The 13,332-nt window shown below is 32.2% G+C and overlaps 1 protein-coding gene and 1 long non-coding RNA gene across 2 annotated transcripts; one reads left to right on the top strand and one right to left on the bottom strand.

The window, feature by feature from the left end:
* The first annotated feature begins 6,828 nt into the window (after window positions 1–6,828).
* Window positions 6,829–9,034, top strand: LOC105770541 (uncharacterized). Its single transcript, XM_012591787.2, has 6 exons — window positions 6,829–7,010; window positions 7,267–7,339; window positions 7,584–7,677; window positions 7,786–7,902; window positions 7,989–8,028; window positions 8,267–9,034. The coding sequence occupies exons 1-6, from the start codon at window positions 6,978–6,980 to the stop codon at window positions 8,726–8,728; spliced, it is 819 nt and encodes a 272-aa protein (XP_012447241.1). The 5' UTR covers window positions 6,829–6,977; the 3' UTR covers window positions 8,729–9,034.
* A 2,406-nt stretch (window positions 9,035–11,440) lies between these two features.
* On the bottom strand, window positions 11,441–12,523 carry LOC128041275 (uncharacterized). Its single transcript, XR_008196013.1, has 2 exons — window positions 12,203–12,523; window positions 11,441–12,129 (listed from the first exon to the last, which is right to left on the bottom strand). It is a non-coding gene; the product is annotated as an uncharacterized LOC128041275 (long non-coding RNA).
* Between the last annotated feature and the right edge of the window lie 809 nt (window positions 12,524–13,332).

Genomic DNA, 13,332 nt, shown 5'->3' with positions numbered 1-13,332 from the left:
ATTAAAAGTGTTTAAGGGTTAAATTAAATCAGATGATGATTTGAATTTTTTATAAATCCGTTCATCTATTGAAATAGCTTCTTCTTTTTTTTAGAAAATTTCATTATATTATCCAAACAACCAGGCTAGCTGCTGCAACATTACAAAGTACTCATGCTTACAATGGAGTGAAATAATAGAATTCACCTTCCAGTTTTAACTAAGAACTAGACTGCAATAAGTCATCTGGATATCTCTAAGGTTATGCAATCTAAAAAAATACACCTTTCATTTTCAAATTGCTACCTATTAAATGTATGGAATTTGGACCAAAATACTCGATGCTACTGCACTTCATCAGTCCTGGGTCTAAGTTTATTCCACACAGCTGTAATTGAATATTTGTTCAACGAAAAGGCCAACTAATCCCCTTGTTTTTCAAATGTTACGACTCCAAGTGCTGTTGATCTCAGCTTCGTGAGTTTCCTCCTATTCCAATTGCATCCTATTATTCATAGTGATTTTTTGGGGTTCAATGAAATATCATTCACGGTGACTTCAACTAACCGAAAATAAAGTTCACATAATTTAACTTCGTATAAGATCCAAATAGAAACATTCGTAAGCTAGGCGACTTGTTTGTCCCATATTTTAGTTTTAGTTTTTTTTTTTTAAAATTCAGGCCGGCTTACTCAATTCACTGTTAAATATATAAATATTTTTTTATATTTTAATATTTGTACAGTCTTATAATTAAACGCCGAATCCAAATTTAAATTTTTTAAAAATCGGATCTGACCAACTCACAAACATCTCTGCATCCAAAAGCTGACTTATTTTTGTTGGTCACGTGCCTGGAATGTAGGAAGGGAAAGGGCGGGAGATTTTGTACTGATGTTTTACCGAAGAAAGCGGTAACCGGTCAAGTGATGCTCTGTACTTTTATCCCCTTATGTCAATGGATTTTATCGGAATGAGGTTGTGTCTGACAACCTTTGTCTGTGACTGTTAGGGACCGTTTATTACCGGTCACATCTGTCTAACGAGTTTTCCTGATCCAGCAGCTCCTTGATCCATGCTTACGGTAATTGGGTCAAACTGAAGTCGAATTGAATTTTTCAGTTGTATCTTTTTACTTTGTTAATGGTGAGTTTGGATGGGTGGTGCGTTTACTTGCTGTTAGTGTAAAAACCGTGATGGCGGTGAGATTAGATACTGTAGCATGAGACAAAAAGTAAGCTAAACGCACCGCACCCAATCGCTCATCCAAACTCATCCTAAGTTAATCTAATAACAGTCATTAATCTTTTTACTATTTCTATTTTAGTCATCAAATTATAAAAATTTTCAATTTAATCTTCAAATTATCTGAATTTATTATTTTTCATTATGCCATTAAAGCATAAATGGCACGACAACATGGATTTTTGAAATATTTTATTTAAAACGATAGGTCCTATCATTTTTTTTCCTTTTTTTTTTCTTTCATTCCTTTTCCTTATTTGTTTGTACTAAACCTACTCATATTCATTTTCATTCGTTATGTTGTTGGGCAGGCATCCTCCCAACACAAAATCAACAATTTCAACTGCAAATTTTGGGTTTCAATAGTTTAATGTCTCGATTGCCAATGAAATTATGAAATCCATCGGTAACCCTATCAGCAGGCGAGACAGATGCCGATTCTACCTCTGCCAACTCCCTCTTTATAGCAGGATTTTCTTAACCAAGAGCTAGCTTATGGATATCAGATATCGATATCGGAAGATCAGGCCCATCACTTCTTCTTGACTTTTATGATTTGCCTGCTGGAGGATCATCGAAGGTTGGTTAACTTGGTAATAATGTCATGAGACTAAAATTTTATTTTGGCGTGGCTTTAGTTAATTCTTTTGTTTTAAATTTACTTAAGTCAGTTTATTTCTTAAAAAAAAAAGAAAATTTTAGGAAAATTTATTCTAAACATTAAAATAAAACGAAAGCGAATAAGCAAAAAATGTATTTGAACCATAATTTTCTTATACAAAACTTAACAAATTATGATCGTCATGTAAAATCATCGATAATAAAACTAAATGCTAAAGCGTACCTAAATCCATTGGTTTCTTGAAATCTTCAATTCTATAATTTTGATCTTTTAAATTATCACACAAATAATTCGAGAAAGTAGCTCTCTCATTTATAAATATGGGATATTAGAAAAGTTTTTTTTGAAACAAAAGATATTAGAAAAGTTGTATGTGTAATTTAGGAACCATAATCCTAATATATAACTTTTATGTATTAACCCTAATTTTTAATCCGCCCATTATCAATTATAAATAGTTACTAGAGTATCTACATATATTTGGCCCACACATTATTTAATAACCAAAGCCCGATAAACATTAACCAAATTAAATCACTTTTATTTTGGGCTAATATTTTATGATAGTAAATAATAACATGTAATTACTGTTGTTATATATGTGATTAGACTTACCTATGGGTTGGGTCACCTACCCCACCCGAAGCCCTGCCCGAAAAGTGGGAGGATTTGAGCAATAATATAGGCCCGAAAAATGAGCTTGGGCAAAAAATAAGATTTGTTTAAAAAGTGAGTCAGGCCTTGGATAAAACTTTTATGGCTAGGGCCCGACCTGGATTAGCAAATGGACAAAAAAAATTGTTATTTTATTGTTGTTTTCTCACTATTTTGCTACAATTTCACTACTATCACTACACCAAAACAAGTTTTTAGCGGCATTTTTTAGGCCTTTAGCGGCGCTTTTTAGCGCCACTAAAGCGCCGCAAAATATGCCGCTATTGACAACGCCGCTAACTTTTGCGGCGCAACAAAAAAAACGCGCTAAATATCATGCTATTTTAGCGGCGTTTTTTCACAAACGCCGCTATTTGTTTGTTTGCTTTTAGAGTGTGTATAATTTAAATATTATCAATATTCAAAATTATTAATTATTTATATTATTCAAATAATGTATTATAATTTTAAAATTATATATACTCTATTTTTAAGTGAATATATAAATGATTAATATATATATGTAAATAACACAATATTTAAATAATTTGTTTCATCATATATAACATATAAATATGTCATTCGTCATTAATTAGTAAACTAATCATTTGTGTCACTCTGAACTCTAGTATATCATAATAATAATTAAAAAAATAATACGTATTTGTCATTTTTTTGAAATTGGTACCAAAAAAGTCATTAAACCTTAAATCGCCCAAACCCCAAAACCATGCATTGTAAACATTAAATTATAAACTGCAAACCGTTAACCACAAGCATCAACCCCTAAAACACTAATTAACCTCTTAACATGACTACAGCGGCCTAAATCCCAAACCCTAAATCTTAAACCCCAAACTCTTAAACTAAAAAACCAAAACCTACATCATAAACCCTAAACTCAAAACTCTAATATTCACAAAATATTAAACATTATATAATGATTAACCTTAAAACCCTAAACTATATACGATAAACTTTTTAACTTATAATAATCACTGAACCTTAATCACCAAACTCTCAAACCCTAAACCAAAAACACTATATATACATCGTAAACCCTAAACTGTAATCCAAAAATAATAAGCATTATATATTAATGAACCCTAATACCCTAAATGTAAACCAAATACGATAAACTAAATATATAATAACCTACATTATATAATGCATGGTTAAGACCACAACTCTGCGTTTTGGTTAAGATATTTTCCGGCGCTTCTCAAAAAGCGCCGCTAATACTATGCTTTAGCGGCGTTTTCTCGTGAACGCCACTAATTCCAGTATACATCAATACTTAAACGCTGCGTTTTGGTTAATATATTTTGCGGCGCTTCTCAAAATGTGCCGCTAATAGTATGCTTTAGCGGCGTGTTCCCATAAGAGCCACTAATTCTAATATACCTCAAGACCAAACTTTGCGTTTTGGTGAGCATATTTTGCGGCGCTTTTTGCAAAGCGCCGCTAATACTATGATTTAGCGGCGTTTTCCAGTATGCGCCACTAATTATAGTATACATCAAGACCAAAACGCTACGTTTTGGTTAAGAAATTTTGCGGCGCTTCTCCAAACGCGCCGCTAATAGTATGCGTTAGCGGCGTTTTCCCTTTGCGCTACTAATTATAGTATACCTCAAGACCAAACTCTGCGTTTTGGTTAAGATATTTTGCGGCGCTTCTCACAAAACGCCTCTAATATTATGCTTTAGCGGCGTTTTCCCGTAAGCGCCACTAATTGTAATATACACCAAGACCAAAACGGTGCGTTTTGGTTAGGATATTTTGCGGCGCTTCTAAAAAAGCGCCACTAATACTATGCTTTAGCGACGTTTTCTCTTGAACGCCACTAATTCCAGTATACATCAAGACTTAAACGCTGCGTTTTGGTTAATATATTTTGCGGCGCTTCTCAAAATGCGCCGCTAATAGTATGCTTTAGCGGCGTTTTTCGTAAGCGCCACTAATTCTAATATACAGCGAGACCAAAACGATGCGTTTTCGTTAAGATTTTTGAGGCGCTTTCCACAATGCGCCGCTAATACTTGCTTTAGCGGCGTTTTCTCATAATCGCCACTAATTCTAGTATACATCAAAACCAAAACGATGCGTTTTGGTCTTGAGATTTTGCGGCGCAGGATGGTAAACGCCGCTAATGATGTTCTTTTACGGCGTTTTGCAAAAAGCACTGCTAATGCCAGATATTTAGCGGCGTTTATTGTTTGCGCCGCTAATGCTCGATTTTTAGCGGCGTTTGTCGTCCAAACGCCACAAAAGATGCCGCTAAAAGCCTGTTTTGGTGTAGTGTATGTTTTTTCTGTTTTGTTGTTATTGTTTAGATATTATATAATTCTTGTTTTATTGTTAATTTTGTTACTATTTTAGAGGCATTTGTTTGTTATGTTACATCTACCTTGGTGTTATTTAAGTATAAATATATTTTATTTTTTAATTTGTTGTGAAATATTTATTTTAATGTTTTAGTATTTTTTTATGCATTATATTTTTAAAATTTTATATAAAAAATTAATTCGGGTAGGCTGGGTCGGGCTTAGGTTTTAACTTTTTTATCTGAGCTGAGCTAGATTCGGGCCCAGCAAATAGGCCTAAAATTTTAGCAAGGCCCAACCCATTGACAAGTCTATGCGATGTCTATATTTTCCAACAAAAAACCATGAGAAAGCAATAATATGTCAAATGTTTGAGTAAATGCTATCAAATTATTCTATAACACTGAATGGAATGATTACAATTAAGGGGAAGACCTCTGTTTATAGTTGACTTCTCCAAACCCAATAATATAGTTAAAATTACATCGACGGTTGAGATCAAAGCTTATTTACAATATGAAAATCTTAAAATATTTAAACTCTATACAATTAAGGCTTCAAATAGATAAATTTCTCTATATACTTCACGAATTGGGCTAGTATGAATGAGTGAAATGAACTCCATTTAATGCAGTCAAAAAAGGCCGTTGACAAGTGCCTAGTGTCACAGGCCGCAGTTCAAAGCCCGTGACCATCGCACCAAATGCATCCATTGTAAGCTGAATTCTTAAGAGTAATAGAATTCTTGAGCATTTACTCAAACACTTTGTGTGCATTCTTTCTTTGGCTTTCTGTTGTTTACTTGTAGCTTCTTTTGGCACAATCGCTTCCGCTATACAAATTGGTGCCTTGGAGGAGTTCTTAAAAGAATCCTCACTTTTGGGCATAAAGGCTGACTTAAGCGAGTTTGGGACGAACGGATCACCTAAGGCCGCACGGATTGCGAGACGAAAGGTCTAGTCCCGTGACACTAGGGCCATGAACATGTTGGCTCAACAAGGTTTTACGTCGATCTAGGATCAACAAATGGTTGTTCCCTATGTTGATGCTGCTCCTACTGCTACCATTGCTCCTAGTTTACAAAGGCGTAGAGAGAGGCCTAAGAGCACGGCTCAAGCCACCGGCATGACGATCCCCGATAAGCAGAGGGGTCTACTGCCCAAAGTTGGTAAGTTCAATTCAAACAAGATAGGAAGAACGAATGAAGGAGAAAAAGAAAAGGGAAAAAAAGAAAGAGAGAAATGGGGGGAATAAAGAAAATAAGAAGATAATAATGTCGTGGGTCCACTGCTTTAAATTGTAATCGTTAACTTTACTGTAAACCCAAATTTTTACATTTCATTTTATCATTTATAAGTATGAAATATAATATTTATTAAACCAGTTATATAAGGTAATTTATTATCTCAGATTTAAAAATAAATCTTACGGAAATCATAAAATAAATGAAAATAATATTTAATAAGTGAAATTATTTATGTGACCAAAACATTGATAAACACATGAGATTGCAATAAAGAGAATTTTGCATACTTATAATATCATTTATATTTGTTATAGATCTTAAATTCTATTGAAGTACACTTATAATTGTAAATAAACAAATAAAATATATTTCACTTATTAACAAACATGTTATCTATATTTAATTTCAGATAATTTTACATATTACTATTAAGTACTTTTCAAACATAAATCGTTTAACAGGACATTTAATATATTTTTCTATAATATTATATAACTGGCTTTTTATAATATGAATTATATACAATATACAAAAACAAATAAAAAGAATTGATAGAAAAAGTTTCATTATTAGAACAGTTAGTTTTCTTACCGTCCATGCATATATGTATTAATTGAATTTATTACATAATTTATTTAACTTTTATTTTAATCAATGCAAGTACAAGTAAACCGGGAGACGGTTCTAGAGTCTAGATCGACTTGGACAATTAAACCGGGAGACAGTTCTACCGTGCGTTGACATAAAATAAAGAAGATAGGTCAGAAAAGTACGAGCTCACGAAAATTTGAACTTCAATCGAAAATTTTGCCGGTTCCCGGCCCCCCCTCTCTTTTTTTTTTTTTTTTGTTTCCTCTGTAACTTTTTTTCTCTAGGGTTTTTGCTCTTCAACGTTTAGCAGAACATGAAGAGGAAACTTGATACTCGTTTCCCAGCCGTAAGTTCTTCCTTTTTCTTGTTTCTCTTCAGAATATTTTCGAATAACATGGTATATATGTATATACATCTTTTAGTCAATCTTATCACATAGTTAAGTTGTTGCTTTAATTTTGTTTTTTTTGTTTTTTATATGTTTTTCTGTCAATTAGTACACGTAAATAGAAAGCTATTTTTTGGAGCATTATTTAATTTGTACAAGTTTCTTATGAAACTCGTTTTAATTTTAATCGATGTTTATTTTTTTGCTTTTATAGGCTCGAATAAAGAAGATTATGCAAGCTGATGAAGATATTGGAAAAATTGCCATGGCTGTTCCTCTGCTTGTTTGTAAGTACTTTTGATTTTCCCCTTTCAAATTCATTCATTGTAAGGACAAATATGTTGACGAATTTAATTATTGTTTTGTTCCTAAAAGGAACATCCCAACTGTTAGAACTTGAAATTTCCAGTTTTGAATCTGAGGTCCTATTAGGGTTTATCGGGGGGGGGGTGTTGAGAAAGTGCTATTTCCCACTATTTAATTGACCTTTAATGGACTTTCTATTAAATTTATGGTAATCAATGTTTGCAGCTAAAGCATTGGAGTTATTTCTTCAAGATTTATGTGATCGAACATATGAAATAACTATGATGAAGGGTGCCAAGACGATAAATTCTTCGCATCTGTAAGCAAAAATTGCCCTTAATCCTGTTCTCTTTAGTAATTAGATCTTTCACTTGACATTGGGCTATAAACATATTGAGATTAACTTTGTTTGGTTTTGATATTGTAGAAAGCAGTGTGTACAGGGCTTTAATGTTTTTGATTTTCTTAGAGAAATTGTGGGTAAGGTTCCCGACCTAGGTGGTCTGGATGCTGCTACCGAGGATTGTCATGTTCCCAAAAAAAGGTTTCAACAGTTTGATATTTATCAGTGAATATATGAAGCAAGTTGGTTATCTATACTGTTGCTAATTTATGCATATTTATTTACAGGAAAGTAGCTGATGATGATGAGTCAAAGAAGAGCAGAATGGTAAGTTGATTCATTTTCTTTGGTATTTATCATGGATATGCCCTTTCTACTGTCCAACCTGAAAGCAGTTCGGGTTGGAGGACTTGGAGTTATAAGAAGAATGCACTTGCAAGTTTGAAATTTTAATTTGCTGCCTTTAGTGACCAGTTTAAGTCTTGGTAGCAATTATAATTCATGCCACGAGTCGCTGACTACCTGAAAATTGTGTTCACTCTGGCTTTTTTTTTTTTTTTTGTAGGATGAGAGTTGCCATGTTACTAGCTCAAGCAGAGGACGGGGTAGGGGCAGAGGTAGAGGTCAAGGTAGAGGGAGACAAACAGCAGGGAGAGAGACTGCTGCACATTGTGGAAAGTTTGAAGATGATCCCAACATTTCTTATTTTGAAGAAAAGCATGCTTTAAGCTTGGAAAGGCACGTGCCTGATGATGCGGTAGAGTCTGATGAGTCAAAGAAACATAATCATGCAGGCAAGAACATCAAAACTCCAGTTCGGAACATTGACCTCAATGCAGACTTGGATGAGAATGGGGACTTGATCACATCCATTGCTACTGCTAGTCCAAGAACAGATGACATCCCTGAAAATAGAGAAGAATACCCTGGTTGGTCACTTTGTGAAATCGAGAAGATGGCTATTGATCCTATTAAACTTGCTGATTCGAATGGGGGAATAGATGACGAAGACTATGATGAAGTATAAGCGAGATTGCTACTTTAATTTGTGTATTATTAGTTCGGATATGTGCAGTTCTTTGCTGATGTAGATTACAGTGTAGATCTTGAAGAAAAACAATGGTAGGAAACTTAGAAAAAAAAAAGGAATCACTGACAGATACATTCTAGATCAGTCTATTGGTTTTAGCATTTGTTTTTCATTTCTGTAGGAACTTTGTAATATAGTTTTACACCAAATGGAACTGACGCTAGTTTTCAATTCTTTGATGATCAAGGAACATTGTTGATGCAACTATTCATGTCAAATATAAGTTATTCCAATTTTTTAATATGTTTGGATTTTCAGGGTATATCGTTTTGTGTGTTAAATTAGCCTCTATTTTAAGTTGAAAAGTAGGTTTTGATGCGATACAAGGATCTTTTACTGATGTAATACTGCTGTTCAAGAATGAAGAAGAAGCTGCCCTGTTCTGTTGCAAGCTAAAATAATGTCTATTTTACTCTTGTTTTAAGTTGGAAATGACTGAAGGCTGGTTCAGGTACAGCCCATTATTCCGTTTCTAAGGCGATTGATCTTTCTTGGACCGGATGTGATTTCTTAGGCTTCTACATTTTCAAGCATCTTTCCATTGCTCACCAATAGTTTAATTTACTTTACATGTTTTATTTTTATTTATTATTTCAAACAAAGAAACGAAAACTAAACTGGAGACTGATAACCATCAAATGTCAAATTTCACCCAATATATATTTAAAAATATTTTTCAAAGCATAATTTTATAATAATTAGGGGGCTTATCAACCTTATCTTCTTCCACCCTTCTTCAATCCAGAACTGGTCGTCCAAATAGCAAGCTGTTCTTTTGTGGATATGATATTAGTGATACAATTCATTTTTATTTTCATGAAATATAAGCATCGATATCCACATGATAGAATTCATTTTATTTTCAGGAAATAATATCTCATTGATATTGAATTCAGACATAAATGAATTTTTTAAAATATAATATTAAATGATTACTTTTTAAAAAATAAAAATAAAGACAAGCACTTGAGAAATCAATTGGGGGAATTGTATTGTATTAATTATTATTACATGAATGATGTTAACCTATAAGTATCATAAAATTTTTAAATCAACTGGTGTTACAGAATATTTAGTTAAAAAAAAGTTTAATGTATATATTTTTAAAATGAATTAAGATTATTATGATGATATTTTTGTTATGTCTTACTTTTATATAATATTTAAACATATTCAATGACTATCGATTGACGTGAGTATTGTTGTCAATATAAGAGGATGTGAGTTTGAATGCATTGAAATGCATTATTCTCCTATTTATGGATTGGAGAGGGGCTATGAGTAATTTTAAATATTGTGTCGAAAAAACAAATATGATCAAAACCTCAAAAAATATATATCCAATGATTAACAGGTGTACAAATTCTTTATCACTGGTCTCAATTAAAACCATAATAATTCGGGATGGATGGATTTGATTTCAGGGTTGAGTCACTCTCATGCCGAGTCAGGTTTGGCAACCCTTTCCTGGACTTGCCTTTCCATCTTGTCTTTTGACTTTTCACTACAATAGTGACAAAATCACAAATATTCATTTCTTTACCTTTTTTTAATTTTAATTTTATCTTCAGGCTCAAACTTTAAAACCGTAAAACCATAAGGTATAGCGAGAAAGAAAAAGAAAAATTGCTTCATCATAGGGTTGGACCGCAACAATAGATAGACTGTTCAATATCAAAGTTTTATTTATTTATAATAAAATAGAAACTAGAAAATACAAGCAAAAGAAAAGCAGGAAACACAGAAAATAATGTTTACGTATATCTACCACATCTTTTCCATGCAAAACCTTATTACTAATAGACATGGTTTTGCTCTCTAATTTCTAAAACGTAAAATTAAATACACATAATGATGATCCTATATATCTTTTAATTATTTAGAATTTCAAAACTTTCCCGAAATTCAATTTATCTAGAGGTTGCTTTTGTTTGACTGTAGACATGGGTAGTTGGAAGCTATAAAATCAAACAACTAATTAAATTTAACTTTTGTTTGAATGGTATTCCAAGTGTAATAATTGGTTAAAACACTAAAATGGGTTTTGAACTTTTAACTTCTTTTACTTTTTCCTCAATTAAGTCCTTATATTTTGATTTGTTTTAAGCAAATCCCTATTTTAATGATTTAGGTTAAGGGTTTATTTAGGTAAAGGTATTTGTTTATGAGTAAAATAAAAGTTAAAAGGGTTTAGGTAAACATTAACAGCTTATTTTAGGTATACTTTTTTTATGAAAATAAAATAATAAAATGTAACCTAAATGATACCGGCGAAAACGTGCAAAGATTGATTCTAGGGCATATATAATATAAAACTGATTATTAATATAAATATAATAACATTACAGGTCTTTTTTAATCGTAATTGAATTATTAATACGTTTATGATTTGGTTATTCAACTTTTTAAATAGTTATAAATCGATTATTAAATTAGTTGAAAGATTTCATTTAAGCTACTGAACTGTTAAAATCGTCGTTGTATGGTTTTTTCTGTTCTCACCTTTAACACCAATCGGAAGGATAAATTTCTCTTTCTCTTCTACCGTTTAATTTTTTTCATGAAACAACTTTAAACGTCACAAATTTACGAATTAAGATCTTTAAAAAAAATATTTAGTTACTCAACTTTAAATATCGCCAACCAAACTAAAAAAAACTTAATAATTCAATGACTTGAATACAAATATTTGGATAGTAGCTTATACACATTGGGTCCTAAAATTAATGGTAAAAAGAAGGGCCTACATGAGTGTTATAATGCCCTGCACAGTGTGAATTCCTTTCCATGACAGCCACATGTGCAGTAAATTATTAGCACTAACCACTCACTTTTTGAATAAGCAGCCAAACATTAGAATTTATTAAATCTCCTCACTTTATTGCTAGATTTTATATAATATCATCATCTCTTTTTCTTGTCTAATCTTCAGTAGTTTGTCTATCAACTCAGCTACTAAATAATACACACCCGCACTTTCACTTTAATTATCTAAATACAGCTAACTAACATTAATATTAACAATTATGTTGAGCCGATGAAGATCAAACCCCATAAAAAATCTATGAATTCATCCATATCCTTATGAAGATATGAAACAGTTAAACCTGCATGACTCCCCTCATGCCATGTAAGAAGGCAGCCAACCGTGCTTGACAAAGCTTCTTAGATGGCATTCAGGGAGCCAGGCAGATTCACCAACCAATCCACATGGAAAACAAATAAAAAAGTAATCATCTTAATTATCGATGAAAACAGGAGATGCTCACCTGCACTTGAGTTACGAGAAAAAGAAAGAGCTACCTCTGATGTTCTTCTCTCTTGTATTTCCATGGAAGCTGAGAAATTAAGGGAATTTAAAGAAGAAAACCGAGGAAAAAGGAAGCAAAGGCAAAGCCAAAAACAAAGTACCTGGAGTTTATTATGGGGTAAAGGAGGAGGTTAAGGAAGGAGCAAAAGCGGCAACAAATTTCACTTCTTTTTTTTATCGGTCAATACAAAGACTATTTGTAACAAACAGTTAATTCCATACATAAGAGCCAAAGCGTTCTTGGGTTTTGCAGGTCCCCTACTTTGGATTTTCTGCCCTCCCTTCACTTCATTTTATATCTCGCATTCCCTCTATTTCTCCTAATCCCATTTAATCATTTATAACAGATTTGTATGTAAGAATGTTTCTTTGTAACCCTAAATCTTTAAATTTAAAAATAAATATATAAATTCACCCATTTCAATTAGGATATCCATCCCATTCAATACAATGCACTCGAAACTCATGTCCTCCTACACTAACACCAATCAAGTTAAATCCAATCACCATTGAATCAATATCTTATCTCAAAACTTATTTCACTTAAAACTTGAATATTTTGTAAAAGATTATTATGACAAATAAAATTAATATCTTATTTCAAAAGTAAGTTACAAATTAAATTTATTTAATTAACTCATACAATTATGTAAAAGTTACTCTTTTAGAATAAGCAACCAGATTATGCATTAATCAATTAGTAAAAAAAAAAACCCTAAGTGTCACAGTAATTCAATTTTTAACCGTACATATAGCAGACTTTGAAGTTAAACTATTGGTTGCATATAATAAAAAGACAGATATTTTGTCATTTGAGTGCTAGCAGAGTAGAGACAGAAGGATTAACGGCAATTACGATAGGTTGGAAGAGGGTCAAAAAATAAATGAATACATAAGACAAAGGCAAAGGCTGGCATGGCTTGTTCCATTCTTCTTTAATGACTGAATGCAACTCTTCACTTCACTATTTATTTCTACTAACAATCCCTATTTACTACGCTTTATTTATTTCCTTCATTCTAAATAGCTAAAAACTCAGAAATATGTCCCTGGTTTCTTGCTGATTATATATATAGATATCACGTTATTCATATATTCTCGTATTTCATCTTAACCCCAGCAAATATTCTAAAAAGACAGTAACTTAGGGTTAATTTAGGAAAAGAATGAATTAGAAAAAGTGCAGTAAAAAGAAAATGGTATTTTATTTACATTACTGAGAAATATTATT

Source organism: Gossypium raimondii, chromosome 5, assembly GCF_025698545.1.
Source record: "Gossypium raimondii isolate GPD5lz chromosome 5, ASM2569854v1, whole genome shotgun sequence".
Classification (NCBI taxonomy): Eukaryota; Viridiplantae; Streptophyta; class Magnoliopsida; order Malvales; family Malvaceae; genus Gossypium; species Gossypium raimondii.
This window is presented reverse-complemented; position numbering and strand designations above follow the sequence as displayed.

What these genes read in the sequence shown, in the direction of transcription:
- LOC105770541 (XM_012591787.2), top strand. Translation starts at nt 6,978, where the DNA reads ATGAAGAGGAAACTTGATACTCGTTTCCCAGCC. An exon ending in TGTCATGTTCCCAAAAAAAG is followed by an intron (nt 7,903 to 7,988) that starts GTTTCAACAGTT and finishes ATTTATTTACAG; the next exon opens with GAAAGTAGCTGATGATGATG. An exon ending in AGTCAAAGAAGAGCAGAATG is followed by an intron (nt 8,029 to 8,266) that starts GTAAGTTGATTC and finishes TTTTTTTTGTAG; the next exon opens with GATGAGAGTTGCCATGTTAC.